Below are 17,769 nucleotides of genomic sequence, written 5' to 3'. Positions count from 1 at the left end.
CTCTTATAAAATGCATCACTTTGTATCAAATAAATTGACGATTCTGAATTCCTCCAAGGCTGGGATTGGGTTAACCCTGAGAGATCAACAACCCAGTGCACTTTTTCCCTTGTACTCATCACATCTGTCACCCCCCCCTTTTTTTAAAGATTTATTTATTGGGGCGCCTGGGTGGCTCAGTCGTTAAGCGTCTGCTTTCGGCTCAGGTCATGATCCCAGGGTCCTGGGATCGAGCCCCGCATCCGGCTCCCTGCTCCACGGGAAGCCTGCTACTCCCTCTCCCACTCCCCCTGCTTGTGTTCCCTCTCTCACTGGGTCTCTCTCTGTCAAATAAATAAAACCTTTTTTATTTAAAGATTTTATTTATTTATTTGAGAGAGAGAGAATGAGAGACAGAGAGCACGAGAAGAAAGAGAGTCAGAGGGAGGAGCAGACTCCCCGCTGAGCAGGGAGCCCGATGTGGGACTCGATCCTGGGACTCTGGGATCATGACCTGAGCCGAAGGCAGTCACTTAACCAACTGAGCCACCCAGGCGCCCCAAATAAATAAAATCTTAAAAAAAATTTATCTATTTTAGAGGCAGGGGGAGGGGCAGAGGGAGAGAATCTCAAGCAGACTCCCCGCTGAGCATGGAGCCTGACATGGGGTTCCATCTCACGACCCTGAGATCATGACCTGAGCCAAAATCAAGAGTCCGACACTTAACCAACTGAGCCCCTCAGGCACCCCACATCTGTCACTGTTTGACGTCTAGCTCCATCAAGACAGGGGCTGGGTCTTTCTTGTTTGCTAATATCCCCTAAGCCAAGCACAGTGCCTGACACAGAGTAGGTGCTCAAATATATTTGAATGGATTAATGAGTGTGAATTAAAAAACTCTAACCCACAACTTACTACTGCATCTGTTTTCTGGGATCAGCACAAATACTAAGTAGATCAGTGAAAATTTATTCATCATTCAGTCTAACTGGCCTCTCTGCCTCTCGTCTTCCATCTTCCTGTAATCTATCCAATAGCCTGCAACCACAGTAACTTTAAAAAAAAAGGAGAGAAAGTCTGACTGTGTTCCCCTACCCATACCTCTGTTATCTCATTACCTACAGAATATAGTCAAAGCTCCTCAGCCTGGATTCAAGGCTTTGACCCCAATATCCCTTTCCAAACACCTCTGGGTTTATTTATTGTTTATTATATGCCAAGCACTGGGTTAGTCACTGAGGACTTTCCAAACTAGGAGGGAAGACAGGTACATAGATTAACATGATCAGCTCTTTTACAGTCTGTGAGAACACAGTTTCAGACAGCGGATTATAAAATGTTAGGTTTTCGTCCTCTGAACTTGGCCTACAAGTTCAGTCTGGTACTGCATTGTCCGATATAGTGGCTACCAGCCATATTTTGGGTACTCAACTGCCACATGAAGCTAGTGGCTATCATGCTGGACAGCACAGCATAAGCCATTTTTTTTTTAAGATTTTATTTATTTATTTGACACAGAGAGAGACAGCGAGAGAGGGAACACAAGCAGGGGGAGTGGGAGAGGGAGAAGCAGGCTTCCCGCTGAGCAGGGAGCCCGATGCGGGGCTCGATTCCAGGACCCTGGGATCATGACCTGAGCTGAAGGCAGTCGCTTAACCAACTGAGCCACCCAGGCGCCCCAGCGTAAGCCATTTCAATCATTCGTGGAAAGGGAGTTACCTTCGGTGCTTTATTATTTTTTTTAAAGATTTATTTGAGAGAGCAAGACTGAGAGAATGAGTGGGGGTTGGGGCAGAGGGAGAAGCAGACTCCCTGAGGAGCAGGGAGCCAATCGTAGGACTGGATCCCAGGACCCTGAGATCATGACCTGAGCGAAAGGCAGACGCTTAACAAAATGAGCCACCCAGGAGCCCACCTATGGTGCTTTAAAGAGAGCAAGGACCATTTCCCATCGGTGCACTCTGGTGCTAGCTACCAGCTCCCCCACCCAACTCTCCCACTCACACCCCACCCCCCAGACACACAGCTTGGCTGGGGCAGATTTTGAAGTAGTACAGGCTTCCAACAGAGCTCATGCATGGAGGTAACTTTGTATACTATTAAGCGATACAGAAACGTGATACAATAGATTCAGTTCTTGCTTTCATTACAGCTTTACTTCAAGCAAATTCTAGCTCTTTTCTCAAACTTCTCCCATCCTCGGAATTTATGCCAAAGGGTTCTGAAAAGTTATGTTACACTCAGGCAGCATATATAACAGGTAAAAATCCAGACTGTACCTACCTCGAGGCTTTGACAAGCCATCCATCCAGGACCCTATTTCACCACCCGCCTTTTCCTTTCACTTTCCCTAGAAAGGAAGGACACGACGAATTAAGATTTCCAAACAACAAAAGGATTTATTTTGAGGTGTGAGAATAATAGGAAAACTAAGTGATGGGGATTGGACCCTCATCGGGGTCTTCTGGGAAATCGGAAGCACCACCCTCTTCTGCAGCTCGATGCTTCTCCAATTTAGCAATCAATTCTTTCGCTGGATTGAAGACGCCATTGGTCTGCTGGTCACAGACATAGCAGCGAGGGGAGGTGCGGAAATGCTGTAGCGCACAGCTCTCGCAGAAATAATGCCTGCACTTGGTGACAACTGGATTCTGGAAGGTCTGGCGACAGATGAAACACTTGAATGGTATTTCCTCATCATCGCTTCCCACTTCATAGTTTTCGTCCTCATAGACACCATAGCGACCCTCATCAAGCTCACGTTCGATCTGCCACCCATGTTTGTAATCTGAACGGTCATGGAGGAACTTGCAGCTGTCTCCGAAGCCGCAAAAGCCAGTCTCCTTGTAGTCCTTACAAATGTCGGGCTGGTAATCCCAGCGCACGGTGGCACGCAGATGCTCGGGAGCTCGGATGGGGCCCTTCCTCACCATCCCGGAGGAAGCATTGCCCATAGATGTATCCTTGGGCTTCATGTATTTCTGATAATTATTGATTCCCCGATAGATCTTGTCATCTTCCTTGCCCCTCAGCTCCTCCTGGATCTTCTGGCTGCGCTCAAAGATGGCTTGTGCGTCACGCTCCTTCTCTGTGTCTAGCTCGTAGACAGCAGTCGCCCCCATATCCTCCGGTCCCACGGGTTTTGCTGAGCGGGTGGACTTGTACACCACGCCAAGACTCTCGGGCTCGTTCTCCTCCTCCTCCTCGCTGCTCAAGTCGCCGTAGGCCGCCTTCTGTTTACCACTGCCACGAGTCTTCTGTATCATCGGATTGTGGACGGCCCGCTTCTTCTCCGGGCGAACCACGGTGCTGCCTTCGTCGCTGCTGCTGTTGCTGTCTCCGGGCTCCTGGTCGCACACCCGGCGCTTTCTGCGGCCTGCCGCCCCTTTCCGCCCCCCGGGCTTTTTGAAGAGGAAGGTGCACACCTGCTCTGCCGTCTTGCCCGGAGAAAGTCGCTCTGCCATTTTGGAGTCCCGAGCCCCGGAAGGCTGCGGCGAGCTCGGCCGCGCGGGGCCTCTTCACGTCACCGCACGTCGTGCGCTCGGTCGTCAGTCGCGGCGAAAGGGGAGGCCCAAAGCGGCCAGCGGGAGCGCAAGCGTGCGAGGGTGCGAGTGCGCGCCACTCCTGAGCCCAGCCGGCCCCCGTCGCTTCGTCCCGAGGCGTGCGTGGCCCCGCCCCGCGGGCAGGCTGCCGCGGAGGCCACTGGGAAGGGGGGCCGAGGCCGGGTCACCTTTACCGGGCGGCGCAGGCAGGGGCTTGGCTCTGGCAACCGCGCTGCGATGTGGTTCGAGATCCTGCCTGGGATCGGCGTCATGGCCGTGTGCCTGGTCATCCCCGGCATAGCCACGGCGTACATCCACAGGTTCAGTAACGGGGGCAAGGTGAGGCGGCCTCTCGGGCGCGACGGCTGACCCGGCGGACGGGCGTTACAGAACGGGCGGTGGGAGGCCGCTGGGGTCCGGAGCCGCTCTCCCACCTGGGGGACACCGGGGTCGCCCCCCTCCTTTCTTCGTGTTGCCTAAAAGCAGAGGCTTGCGGAACGAAACCCCACGGAAACCACATTCTGCTCTAGCAAGAAGCAGCTAGTTGTTGGGTGAAGAGTGGGCAAGAGGGCGGAGTAGGTTCGGGGGCTGGCAAGGTAGATTAGAAGGTGGGCCCAAACTCCTGGGCGTCGCTTTAGTCTTGCCTCCACTCCCTCGGATCGCTGATCTTTTGATTGTAATTTCTCGCGTCCACATCTTGGTACCTTTTCGGTTGTTCACCTCCCTACCCTTAATTAAGTTTTTACTTTGACATTTTTTATCCCCCACTTTTTTCCCCAAGCCTTTAGGAATTTACCGCAAGATCCTGCTTTTCACATCAGGATTGTAATTTCCCTCTTCTCCTAGCCCTTCACGTTGTCTCTAGAGTACAGGGTATAATGTATTTGCCTTCTGGTTTTGTGATTGTTCTTCACGTGTGATCTACTGCTATTGTTTCTTCTCTCCTTCCCAAAAGGAAACAAGTAGTCCTGTCTTTAAAATAAGTGTGGGGGGGGGAGGGGGGAAGGAGGAAAGAAAAAAACAACAACAGATGCTGGTTAAAATAGAAAGTGTAAGAACTCATGGTTACCATCTTAATTTTGAAGCTTAATGGTCCGATTTTATTTAGGATCTGGTCTTAATTTGGTTTTTGTTTCAGCGATGATTCCATTTTTCTAGAATGTCACTTACGAGTTCTGGTAGCCCTCTATTGGGTCACTCATTTTCTTAAACATTGTGCAATAATGATTTCTTTTAATTTTAGGAAAAAAGGGTTGCCTATTATCCATATCAATGGAGTTTGATGCAAAGAGATAGGCGAGTCTCTGGAGTTAATCGTTACTATGTGTCAAAGGTAAGGTGGCTCTGCTGCTAGACATCTGTCAGGGTTGAGATGGGTTCTGGTAATGTTTGGTCAGATGTCTTAACAGTGCTAATTAATTTGCATTGTCTTGTCTACTGGCAAGGTTGAGCAGATGATGCTTTGCATTTTTTAGCACTAAGGCATTTTGAAATTAAGGTGTGCAGGTTGTTTTGTAGACGTATGCTGTTGCACACTTAACAGACTGCAGTATCGTGCAAACACAACTTTTCTATGCACCGGGCAACCAAACCCATTCCGTCACCTTTTTACAATGCAGGGGTCTGGAACTTGCCCCACAGTATCTCTGAAGTACGCCTGCATTTGTACATTTGTGGCCGCAACAGAATTCTCACATTTTCCTTTTTATTCTGTTTTTCAGGGTTTGGAGAATATCGATTAAGGAAGCATTTTCCTGATTGATGAAAAATAACTCAGTCATACTCATCTACCCCTTCTAGAAGGTTATGCAGTGTATTAATGTAGTGCATAATAAAAACAACCAAAAAGTAAAATCAAGGGCTTTCTTTGCTTTTTTTTTTTAACAGTACTACACAGGGGGCGCCTGGGTGGCTCAGTTGGTTAAGTGACTGTCTTCAGCTCAGGTCATGATCCTGGGGTCCTGGGGTCAAGCCCCGCATCGGGCTCCCGGCTCAGCGGGGAGCCTGCTTCTCCCTCTGACCTTACCCCCTCTCATGCTGTTTCTCTCTCTCTGTCTGTCTCTCAAATAAATAAATAAATAAATAAAATCTTAAAAAAAAAACACAAAAGTACTACACAAGCTCAAGCAATCTACCCGATGTAGCTTTATCACCTTAAAAAAAAAAACTAGGAGGCAACTGAGGCTTAAAATTATTAGATAGAATGTACAGCGAGCACCTGCCCTTGTGCCCACTGCCCAACGTGTCACACATGGTAGTTGTTACTATGGGAATAGATAGGAATATATTAAAAAAGACATCATTCCAGGGCGCCTGGGTGGCTCAGTCGGTGAAGTGTCTGCCTCCAGCTCAGGTCATGATCCCGGGGTCCTGGGATCGAGCCCCACAGGGGAGTCTGCCTCTCCCTCTGCTTGTGCACTCTCTCTCACTCTCAAATAAAATCTTAAAAAAAAAAGACATCATTCCTTTAGAGATTACTAGGAGAATACAGAAAAAGTAGTACCCCCCCCCCAGTTCCTTTTCTGGGTGATAAATGTTGTGTTAAATTCCAGGTAGAGGGGCGCCTGGGTGGCTTGGTGAAGCGTCTGCCTTCGGCTCAGGTCATGATCTCAGGGTCCTGGGTTCGAGTCCCACATCGGGTGCCCTGCTCAGCGGGGAGCCTGCTTCTCCCTCTCCCTCTGCTGTTCCCCCTGCTTGTGCTCTCAATCTCTGACAAATAAATAATAAAAATAATTTTTAAAAAATTCCAGGTAGAATGCTTTTATTTTTTTAAGTTTTTATTCCTTTTAGTAATCCCTACACCCAGTGTGGGGCTCAAACCCACGGCCCTGAGATCAAGAGTCGCATGCTCTTCCGACTGAGCCAGCCAGGCGCCCCCAGGTGAAATGCTTTTATGCACCTCAACTTGCATGCGCTCTGCATCTAACACCTAGGATGCACTGAAGTGTTGATTTTTCTTTTTGTGGAGAGCAGGGCCAGCCATCATTATTTTACTCAAGTGAGTTTACTGACTACTTGAAATAGAGTTGTGTGTTCACCCCTAAAGGTAACCCAACAGTACAAAGATCTGAAAAGGTGTGACTCCTCGGAGCGCCTGAGTGGCTCAGTCATTAAGTGTCTGCCTTCGGCTCAGGTCGTGATCCCAGGGTCCTGGGATCGAGCCCCACATCGGGCTCCCTACTCAGTGGGGAGTCTGCTTCTCTCTCTCCCACTCCCCCTGCTTGTGTTCCCTCTCTCGCTGTGTCTCTCTCTGTCAAATAAATAAATCCATCTTTATTTTTTTTAAAGATGTATTTTTTTGAGAAAGCGAGAATGAGAGAGAGCACATGAGGGGGGGAGGGTCAGAGGGAGAAGCAGACTCCCCACTGAGCAGGGAGCCCGATGCAGGACTCGATCCCTGGACTCCAGGATCATGACCTGAGCCGAAGGCAGTCGCTTAACCAACTGAGCCACCCAGGCGCCCAATAAATAAATCTTTAAAAAAAAAAAAAAAAAGGGTGTGACTCCTCGAAATGTAATCCCTTGTGTGTGTAGACCAGTCCCCCAGGTGACCACAGGCCCTCCAGGTGAGAAAACTTGTTTTTCATCTCCCGTCTTTGACCCTTTTAACATTTGATGTACTGGTGTCCTTAAGTCACCCGTGCTGGGTGCTTTCCACTGAACTCAGGCCGCAGGGCAGGGCCTACGAGAGGAGGGACGCGGCGGTCACACGTGGAGCATTACCCTCTGTCGTGCCATCCTGTGATGACGCTGTTGAAGGAGAGCCATGGTCATGACAAACTTCACACAACTCTGGTCTGCACTTAGCTGTGCACAGGCCTCACTTGGTTGACGGTTACGAGAACTAGCTTGGGGAAGGGAGAGGGCAGGTGGTATAGATAGGGCTGTGGACAACTGATCTACTAAGTCTGTGGAGTTTTAGGTCCGTCACCTGTCTACTGTGCCTCTAGGCAGGGGTCATCCACTAAGCATATCTCCTTAGATGGATTCAGGCCTGTCTAGTGAAGGGCCACAACATGACAGGTAGCAATCAGTTGTCAGGCTCAGCATTGGGGTCCGAACCCTTCACCTCCCTTTTCTGTGGCACCTGCTATGAAATTTAGCCTCCTTATTATACTCCGCTGCCAGCGAGTGAACCAGATGAAAACACCAGCTAGAAGATTATAGTGGTGGTTTGTAGCCTGCATTTCTCTGGAATTTTTGCAAGTGCAATCAGCCCAGAAGCGTTTTCTTACAGCAGCTCTGACAGAGGTGGTCTGGCCACGGACCCCCCTCCCACCCACCCCTGATCCATAGGTCGCTTGCTCTCTCCTTTTTTTTTTTTTTTTAAAGATTTTATTTATTTGAGAGAGAGAGAGAGATCACAAGCAGGGGGGAGAGGCAGAGGGAGAAGCAGACTCCCTGCTGAGCAGGGAGCCCGACGTTGGACTCGATCCTGGGACTCCAGGACCATGACCTGAGCCGAAGGCAGTCGCTTAACCAACTGAGCCACCCAGGCGCCCTACCCTCAATTGCTCTTAAGATTGAAATGATGTGGGGTGCCTGGGAGGCCCAGTCGGCTGAGCCTCCCAACTCTTGATTGCGGCTCAGGTCCTGATCTCAGGGACTTGGGAACGAGCCCCGCATCGGGCTCTGCACTCAGTGGGGAGTCTGCTGGAGATTCTCTCTCCTCTCACTGTCCCCCCCCAATAAATATATCTTTGGGGAAAAAAGATTGAAGTGATGCTTGGGAAACAATGCCATTCACTTGGTTTTATTCACTACCTTTAATTTTTTATTTTTTTTAAGATTTTATTTATTTATTTATTTATTTTTAAAGATTTTATTTATTTATTTGACAGAGAGAGAGAGAGCGAGAGCAGGAACACAAGCAGGGGGAGTGGGAGAGGGAGAAGCAGGCTTCCCACCGAGCAGGGAGCCCGATGTGGGGCTCGATCCCAGGACCCTGGGATCATGACCTGAGCCAAAGGCAGACGCTTAACGACTGAGCCACCCAGGCGCCCTAGATTTTATTTATTTGTTTGACAGAGAGACACAGCGAGAGAGGGAACACAAGCAGGGGGAGCGGGAGAGGGAGAAGCAGGCTTCCCGCGGAGCAGGGAGCCCGAGGTGGGACTACCTTTAATTTTTTAAATACTGTGTTCACATAGCTCAAACATCTAACAATATAAGGTATTGAGTGAAAAGACTTGCTCTAATCCCCTGCCCAGCACCTCCCCATTGTCACACCACCCGAAGGGGCTCTTTGTGTGTGTGTATAAACACATACACATGTTCTGTCTTCCCTAAAGGTAACATACGATACAGTTTATGTCAGTTGTTTGCAAGAATGGTTCTTGTTTGAAATGACATCTACCAGGCTGCTGTAGTTATTTCTAGGGTCCAGTGAAATAGTCAATAGGAAAAGACTTTGAAAAAGGTTGGGGGGGGGCGCCTGGGTGGCTCAGTCGGTTAAGCGTCCGCCTTCAGCTCAGCTCATGATCCCAGGGACCTGAGGCCGGCTTCTCCTCCCTCTCCCGCTGCTTGTGTGCTCTCTCTCTCTCTCAAATAAACAAACAAATAAATCTAAAAAAAAAAAAAAAAAGCTACACGCCAGGCACTGTGCCTCAGATTTGAGTAAGACCCAGCCTCGCCCTTCTGGAGCTCACAGTAGGGGTGAAACAGTTAACGACGGGTTGGGTGAGGAGTGCTAGGAACCGAAGTTTGCGGAAGGTGCGGGAGCAGGAGGGCGGGGCTCGACTGGGCCTTCAGTCCGGGCGGAGCCGGGGAGCGGAGGGCGTGGAGCGGGAAGGGAAAAGGCTTCGGGTAAGCTTCCAGGTGATGCCCACACCAAGCCGAGTCTCGAAGGTTGGGTAGGATTTGGGAGCTCAGCCCCCGAGGCGAGGACCCCGCACGCAGAGAAAACGGCCCGGCTGGGGCCACAGCCTAGCATGGCTGTGCAGGAGAGCCCTACGAGCAGGGGTGCAGAACTAGAGCAAAGGGGGAGGCGGGAAGGAGGGGGACAGAGTGACTGGAGAGGCCGGCGGGGCCCAGAACCTGAAGGGCCTGGTCCATCTTCGTCGGGGCGCTGGACTCCCTCCTGGGGCCGCTGCGAGCCTCCGCAGGGCAGGAAGCGGGAGTGCGATGGTGACAGGCATACCCCAGCCCGGCGGCTCGGCGGAGGACCGACCCAGGCGGTGTCTCCCAGCCAGGGCGACGCTCGCAAAGTTTAGCCGGTTTTCATGCGGTGCTACTGCCACCTAGTGGGTAGAGGCCTGCAATGCTTCTCAACGTCCTCTGATGCCCAGGACGGCCCGACCGAGGACCGTTTGTTTTGGGAAGAGCTGATGTGTGACGCGGAGACTGGAGAGTGCCGGCAGGACCAGCGCCTCGGGCGGCCCCGCCACCTGTCGGCTGTGTGACCTTAGGCAAGTCACTGCACTGCTCTGAGCCTCAGGTCTCCCGTCTCTCCAGTGAGGCTAGTGTGTGCCCTGCACGCGGCCCTGGGTAGCGGAGGAAGTCATGTCCGTGAGTCGGTTTGTAACTACAGCCCTGTGCATGTGGAAGGGATCGTTGCTGGCACCGTAAGCACCCCCTGAATATCCGTCCAGTCCGCTCCTCTGTCCCCAAAGGGCACTTGCCCAAGTGTGATGTCGGGGGACCGTCAGGCCCAGCGCCTGACCGAGTGCAGGGGCCCGGGGTTCCCTCTTAGAATGAATGGTCACAACGGCGGTATTCCCAGAGCACCGCCATCCAAGACAACAGAAAATACGAAGCTCAGTGGTGGCTCTGAAGGCATTTTCTGAGAGCAGAGAGCAGAATCCGGCTTAATGCCACTGTGAGAGCCCAGGGCCGCCTTGCCCCGCCCGGCAGCTTCAACTTGCTCCCCTCTACGGCAAGGTGAGAAGTGGACGGCACTGAAGCCCGCCGTCCTCAACAGGAAGCTTCTGGATGAGGGCAGGGGTGCGGGCTGAGAGCTGGGCATCACTTGCTTTTCTTTTTTTAAGATTTTTTATTTATTTGACAGAGAGAGAGAGAGAGCACAAGCAGGGGGAGCAGGAGAGGGAGAAGCGGACCCCCCATGGAGCAAGGAGCCCGATGCAGGACTCGATCCCAGGACCCTGGGATCATGACCTGAGTGAAGGCAGACGCTTCACCGACTCAGCCACCCAGGCGCCCCTTCCTTTGCTTTCGAGACAAAGCTGAAACACGCCCTACAGCACACTGGGCCGGGGTTCACAATGTTCTTACAACCTTTACATTTTGGTGCATTGTCGCTAAAAGACAGGACAAGGAGATTCCTGTAAAGAATAAATCCGATGCTATGTTTGCGTGTACTCTTTCACTGTTAAGGGTTTCCCCGGCGGATTTGTGCGCCCTCTGTCTCTGATGCAGTAATATGCATCGCCACCCCCGAAGGCTCTTTTGCAATGAAGAGCCAAATCACTGCTTGTGGGATTCCCACAAATCTTGACTCAGGATTAGCGACCTAATTGTTCTTTTCAGGGCATCACGTGAGAAAATGGCCTAGCAGCTCTGTGTAAGCCCAAAGAACTGTTGCTTTATTTAGTTGGAACACATTTTTTTTATTTTTTAAAAAAGATTTTATTTATTTGAGAGAGAGAGAATGAGAGACAGAGAGCACGAGAGGGGAGAGGGTCAGAGGGAGAAGCAGACTCCCTGCTGAGCAGGGAGCCCGATGTGGGACTCGATCGCGGGACTCCAGGATCATGACCTGAGCCCAAGGCAGTTGCTTAACCAACTGAGCCAGCCAGTCGCCCGGAACACATTTTTTTAAAAGACTTTATTATTTATCTGTCAGAGAGAGAGAGAGAGAGAGAGCACAAGCAGGGGGAGCAGCAGGCAGAGGGAGAGGGAGAAGCAGGCTCCCCGCTGAGCAAGGATCCTCATGCAGGACTCGATCCCAGGACCCCAGGATCATGACCTGAGCCAAAGGCAGACGCTTCACCGACTGAGCCACCCAGGCGCCCCAGTGGAACACATTTTGTGTCCTCTGTTGTCTTGTTTCTTGGCAGATGTTCCTCAGTTCCAGCAACCGCGAAAAAAACCAATTATTACCTGTGGGCCAGACAGTGGTCAGGTAATAAAGTTTACAAACAAATATGCAATTTCCATGAAGACCCCAAAGAATTGTAATTCCAAAGACAAGAGAAAAAGGGGAAGACAGTGGAAACACTGAGCATTATGGCCCCAAGAAAACAAAAACACTTTGCCGTGTATTTTAGAGTTTCTTTGGTACACCTCGCCCAGCCCCCTGCCTGTGAGCCACCTACACGTGGCTGGGGAATGTCTGTTTCATGCCACAGAGATTTTTCCTTCTGGGCCTAATACCCCTGGTTTCTGGAGACCAGAAAACAGGGTGGCCCCCAGAAGCCCCCTCTCCTCTCTTACCTGTAAGAGCCCCGACTTGGGGGTGGGGTGGCTCAGGTCTCCGCGAGCAACCCTGGAGTTTGCGTCCGGGGCCTGGAAACCCTGGAGTTTGCATCCGGGGCCTGGAAGAGCGGCGCACCGTGCTTATGACTGGGGTCGAGAATCAGGGCCGCCCCGGCAGAAGTGTGGCTACCCGGGAGCAGCCCTGCCACAGTGCTTTGGTTCCGAGCGAGGCACTGTTCGACGAGGCACTCGCCCTGTGCCAGACCTGGGGGCTCAGGGACAGCTGGAATGTTCTGAGAGGTCTTCGGGACAGCATGACTCTCGGGGGCCCGCCCACCTGGGGTGGACCAGCATAGTACTCCGGGTCCCTGGCCTTTAGTGCTGGAGGATGGGCCTCAGCCTGGGCAAGGCCCCGGGCTCCCACCTCCTCGTGCCCCTTCCTGGGACAGTCTGGCGGCCTCGTAGACCTGGAGCGCGGTCCTACAGCCCTCCTTGCTTAGATCCTGCCCAAACCCAACATGCCTTGCTAGTTCCCTTTCCAGGTGGGCATGCCGTAGCTTGCCAACTAGACTCAGTGCCGGCCGTGGCCAGGGCTCCGTGGCCGAGTGCTGAGCGCCTTGCCAGGCGCAGGTAGGGAGGAGGGCAGGGTAAGAAGGGAAAGCAGGTGGGCAAGGGGCGCAGGAGGGGGCAGAGACTGGGAGGCAGTGAAAATGACTGTCCCGCCCGCCCTGCCCGTCGGTCTCCGTGGAAGTGGACGCAAAGCACGTTGCGGGCCGGCCAGCCTGCCGGCGGGGAAGACCCCTCGACATGGTCTGGAAGGGCCCGGGGCCTGCTGTGGAGGCACATCTTTGCGCCCGGGCTCCCCGTGCTCTCAGGTGAACAGAGGCGCATCACTTGACCACAGGCCGGTGTCCGAGCCGGGACCGAGGGCCCGGGCGGGGGGCTCCGAGGAGGCCGGACGCCCTGTGTGAGGAGAGGCTCATGGTGGTGGGGGAGGGGCAGCAAGGTGGGGACTTGAGCTTGGAGCTCCCTGGCCTGTTGCATCTACTTCTTCCTGGGGAACGAGGGGCTGGGCTGGGCTCCTCCTCCACCCTCCCACCTGCGCCTCTCTTCTCCCCTCCGCCCCCGGGCAGCCCTCACCTGCTGCAGGGAGAGCAAAAGCATCCGAGTAGGGCGCAGTTTGGAAGAACCCGTCCTCAGCACTGCCTGTGTTCAAAGAGCGTTCAATCGGGAGAGCCCAGGGCCAGAATCTGTCGCTTGGAGAAGAGGCTTGGCTGGGGGCTTGGGGGCTAGGGGGTAGGGAGTGGGAGGGGGGTCACGTTCTGGCCGCGGAGTTTAAGCTCCTGATTCAAAGAGGCGCCTTCTCGCCTGGCTTCCCCCATGAACGCATCTGGCCTACAAAGAGTTTCTTGTCACTTGCCTGCATGTCTTTCTCCTCTGGGCCGTTAAGAATCCCAGTGCTCGCCCGTGAAACCCTTCGTCTGGGGTCAGAGGCTGAGCTCCTGTAAGCCACACTACTCCCGTCCAGCCCCAGGCCCCACGTCACCGCGCCAGCAGGCTAGGTGTGCGGCCGTGGGTGGCGCCGTCCCGGCAGCGAACTCAGCATTTCGTCCTGGATAAGGAGGACACTTGGCAAATCACTTTCCTTTCTTCGCTGGGATTGGGACTGATCGTCGTAGGATGAGAAGCCAAGCACTTTGTACACAAAGCATAGTGGTCAAAAGCAGGGGTTGTGAGATGGAGGGATTTCACAGATTAATCAAATTAATAAAATAAAACTGGGTCTTAACACAGGGCCAACAACTTTTTTAAAACATTTTATTTATTTATTTGACAGATAAAGAGAAAGAGCACAAGCAGGGGGAGCTGCAGAGGGAGAGGGAGAGCAGGGAGCCTGACCACGACGCAGGGCTCGATCTCAGGGCCGCAGACGCTTAACCGACTGAGCCACCCAGGCGCCCCAGGGCCCATAACTTTTGATTTCACCATTTAGAAGAATACTTTATAGTACTACTACTAATAATAATACTACTGGAAAAATGATCTGACCACTGTAAAGACAGCTTATTGTGCACCAGGCACTGTTCTCAGTCTTTACACGAATCGTCTGATCCGATCCTCCTACGAACCCCTATTCCACAGGCACTGTGATCCCCATTTTGTAGACAAGGAAACCAAGAAATGTGAAGTACACTGTTCCTGGGTCTAGGCTGATAACCATTACGTTGGAAGCTCATCCTTGATTCACAAAAGACATCTCTGAAAACAGTCAAGCACACAAGGGAGGTCCGAACCTCAGAACATGGGCCTAGAGAAGTAAGTTCCATCAGTGAGGCCAGTGGCCCTGGGTTTAACACCCTCGGTGCCTCAGTGGGTTCCCCTGTACCGCAAGTACTGCCGGCCTCCAGGCTGCTGGGAGGAGGGGACCTCACACACACAGCCCTGCAAACGGCGGGCTGGAGCTCACACACACAGCCCTGCACACGGCGGGCTGCTGGGAGGAGGGGGGCTCACACACACACAGCCCTGCACACGGCGGGCTGGAGCTCACACACACAGCCCTGCACACAGCGGGCTGCTGGGAGGAGGGGGGCTCACACACACACAGCCCTGCACACGGCGGGCTGGAGCTCACACACACAGCCCTGCACACAGCGGGCTGCTGGGAGGAGGGGGGCTCACACACACACAGCCCTGCACACGGCGGGCTGCTGGGAGGAGGGGACCTCACACACACACAGCCCTGCACACGGCGGGCTGGAGCTCACACACACAGCCCTGCACACAGCGGGCTGCTGGGAGGAGGGGGGCTCACACACACACAGCCCTGCACACGGCGGGCTGCTGGGAGGAGGGGGGCTCACACACACACAGCCCTGCACACGGCGGGCTGCTGGGAGGAGGGGACCTCACACACACACAGCCCTGCACATGGTGGCCAGCACAGAGAAGGGATTTCTGTGGCCTGCCGGCCGGGAGGCCTGCCATGCATGCTCCTCCTGGCACAGCCCTGCGGCGCCCTCCGCTCCACCACCACCCCCCACCCCCCACCCCCGCTGGGAAAAAGCCACCAACACCACAGGGTGGAGGTCACATTGTTGCTGGGACTGACTGACAGAAGCTGGCAGACACTCAGGGCTTTGCTTCCCATTGGTGGGAATGGGTGTTGCCCTGGAAGCACGTGTAAACATTCTGTCTGGCGGGCGTGGGGCGGAGCGGCCCGGAGCGGCCCGGAGTCTGAGGCCTCCCTGGTTCCCTGGCCCGTACTGTTCCAAACAAGGATCCGCTCACTCAGGTGCCGGGGGTGGGGGGTGGGGGAGTGTTTGTGAAGGGTTGGGGGGCGCCGCAAAGAGGCCTCGCGCAGTCGTCACCCCCCGCCCCCGCTTGACCACACCCCCGGCCCTTCCCACCAGCGCCGGGCATCTGGCCTCCCTCTTAGGAAGGAAGCGGAGCGAAAGCACTAGGACGCTTACGAAGGATTTGTGCCCGTGGGCGAGCGAGGGCGCAATCGGAGCTGCTTGCCGAGCCCCGCTCCCCTTTCCCTTTCCTGCCGGAATACAGGGCTCCCCAGGGAAGGTCTTAAGGAGGTCCTTCCACGGATGAGACCCCTGCCTCTTCTGCCTGGTTTTGTTTTGTTTTGTTTTTTTAAAGATTGTATTTATTTATTTGACAGAGAGAGACACAGCGAGAGAGGGAACACGAGCAGGGGGAGTGGCAGAGGGAGAAGCAGGCTTCCCGCGGAGCAGGGAGCCCGATGCGGGGCTCGATCCCAGGACCCTGGGATCATGACCTGAGCCGAAGGCAGACTCTTAACGACTGAGCCACCCAGGCGCCCCTTGACATTTTTTTTTTTAAAGATTTTATGTATTTATTTGACAGAGAGAGACACAGCGAGAGAGGGAACACAAGCAGGGGGAGTGGGAGAGGGAGAAGCAGGCTCCCCGAGGAGCAGGGAGCCTATGCGGGGCTCGATCCCAGGACGCTGGGATCAGGACCCGAGCCGAAGGCAGTCGCTTAACCGACTGAGCCACCCAGGCGCCCTTCTACCTGGTTTTGGAGGTCACAGATTTGGCTTCTATTCAATTCATCAAGAGGTAATTTGCTGAGGGGCACCTGGGTGGCTCAGTCGTTAAGCGTCTGCCTTCGGCTCAGGTTATGATCCCGGGATCCTGGGATCGAGTCCCGCATCGGGCTCGCGGCTCCGCGGGAAGCCTGCTTCTCCCTCTCCTGCTCCCCCTGCTTGTGTTCCCTCTCTCGCTGTGTCTCTCTCTGTCAAATAAATAAATAAAATCTTAAAAAAAAAAAGAGGTAATTTGCTGAAACCCAAGTCACTGAGTGACCAAGTCGCCACATGGGCCATTCTTTAAAGAATCAAGTTGCGGTATGGTTAACTCACCAAAGCCTACTGAATTTACCAATTTCCCAAAAAACTCCGTTGTTGTCCTTAACTACAGAGTTGATAGCAAATCGTTGTGGCCAAATTGGCCTGACTCTTAGGCTGGGGACAGCCAGTTCTCTAGGGTTAAGGGCCTTCGGATTCCCTCATGGGCCACCCTTCAGGTTCTCCTCACTCTCTGGGATGGGCAGCCTGGGAGGATTCTGTCCTTCCCCCGGGGAGATGCCCTCGTCCACCCCTGGGAAGCAGCAACAGGCAACTGAAACAGATGCAAACCGAGCCTAAAATGCTAATATGAAGACCCAAATGAACATGAGTCAGCATTACCGAATGCTTAAAAGGCTTTTCAGTCCATCCCTGGACTGACGGCCACAGGAACTGGGCTGCCTTGGGCAGCCCCCAGCACACCCTGGAACCAACAATGAGAAAGGGAACCAAAGGGTGACTCTTCTTGAAGGAGGCCCACAGAAAGTGAGTGAGCACATTCTGGACTTCAGATGGGAATTTGAGAACAGCGCCCCACAACCCTTTGTGAGTCCTGGAGGGAGAAGAGCGGGGTAGTTGAGTGCACCCGCTGCGGAGCCGGTCTGGCCGTGAACTTGGCTTCCTCCTTTCACATGGTAACAAGAGTCTCTCTGAGGGGCGCCTGGGTGGCTCAGTCATTGAGTGTCTGCCTTCGGCTCAGGTCATGATCCCAGGGTCCTGGGATCGAGCCCCGCATCGGGCTGCCTGCTCCGCGGGAAGCCTGCTTCTCCCTCTCCCACTCCCCCTGCTTGTGTTCCCTCTCTTGCTGTGTCTCTCTCTATCAAATAAATAAATAAAATCTTTAAAAAAAACAAGAGTCTCTCTGTGACCCAGGGTCTCAGCAGGAAACCTGGCATACTTAAGAGCAGGGTAGGTAGAGAAGGGTTAAGCAAAGGGAGTGTTTACGGAGGTGTGGGCAGACAGGAGGGCAACAAGGGCAAGTGCGGCTCCCCCAGGGCTAGAACAGTAGGGCCACAGGGCTAAGGGGCGAGCATAACTGCCTTTACGGGGCTGAGAAGTGAGACCCTTGCCCTGGGACAAGCGGGCCTGCTCCAGCCATAGGGGACCCTGCAGGGGGACCGCTCCCCAGGGAACATATCACTTGCCCTCATTCTCCTCCCTCAGCCTTGTCTCCGCATTGTGTGGGACCTCCTGGAAGCCAGAGGGCATGGGAGAGCCCACTGATGCAGTCCGGTCAGGTCAGCCTTCCAGGGCAGAGAGCAGGGGAGACGGGGAGGAGTAGATCTGAAAGGGCAAACGGAAGGTGTCTGGTCCACGATCTCATGGGGCAGGGGTGAGTTAAAGGAAACAAGGCACATTAAACACCCCAAAATTGGGAGTTGCTATTTATAGACGAATAACGAGCTCCCTTTGGAGAGAGATACCCACTTTTATACAGCACCCCCCATGTAAGGATTGCCTGCAGGGATGCATAACTGCTAGAAGTAAGTGAT

At 53.5% G+C, this 17,769-nt stretch overlaps 2 protein-coding genes and 1 long non-coding RNA gene across 5 annotated transcripts; 2 read left to right on the top strand and 1 right to left on the bottom strand.

The window, feature by feature from the left end:
- Positions 1-2,359: 2,359 nt before the first annotated feature.
- RNF113A (ring finger protein 113A) lies at positions 2,360-3,581 on the bottom strand. Its single transcript, XM_028087809.2, has one exon. The coding sequence runs from the start codon at positions 3,442-3,444 to the stop codon at positions 2,410-2,412; it is 1,035 nt and encodes a 344-aa protein (XP_027943610.1). The 5' UTR covers positions 3,445-3,581; the 3' UTR covers positions 2,360-2,409.
- Positions 3,582-3,625: 44 nt separating this feature from the next.
- NDUFA1 (NADH:ubiquinone oxidoreductase subunit A1) lies at positions 3,626-5,364 on the top strand. Its single transcript, XM_028087810.2, has 3 exons — positions 3,626-3,861; positions 4,766-4,855; positions 5,244-5,364. The coding sequence occupies exons 1-3, from the start codon at positions 3,760-3,762 to the stop codon at positions 5,262-5,264; spliced, it is 213 nt and encodes a 70-aa protein (XP_027943611.1). The 5' UTR covers positions 3,626-3,759; the 3' UTR covers positions 5,265-5,364.
- Positions 5,365-9,262: 3,898 nt separating this feature from the next.
- LOC148162992 (uncharacterized) lies at positions 9,263-10,838 on the top strand. 3 transcript variants are annotated; one of them, XR_015769504.1, is made up of 3 exons: positions 9,263-9,327; positions 9,810-9,929; positions 10,529-10,838. It is a non-coding gene; the product is annotated as an uncharacterized LOC148162992 (long non-coding RNA). The 3 variants fall into 3 exon arrangements; XR_015769506.1 differs by having other exon boundaries at positions 9,810-10,401; XR_015769505.1 differs by having other exon boundaries at positions 9,279-9,327; positions 9,710-9,929.
- The last annotated feature ends 6,931 nt before the right edge of the window (positions 10,839-17,769 follow it).

Source organism: Eumetopias jubatus, unplaced genomic scaffold, assembly GCF_037043125.1.
Source record: "Eumetopias jubatus isolate StellerSeaLion01/CBP00866 unplaced genomic scaffold, mEumJub1_p1.0 scaffold_11, whole genome shotgun sequence".
NCBI lineage: Eukaryota > Metazoa > Chordata > Mammalia > Carnivora > Otariidae > Eumetopias > Eumetopias jubatus.
The sequence above is the reverse complement of the archived record's forward strand: the minus strand, read 5'-3'. Positions and strand labels throughout refer to the sequence as shown.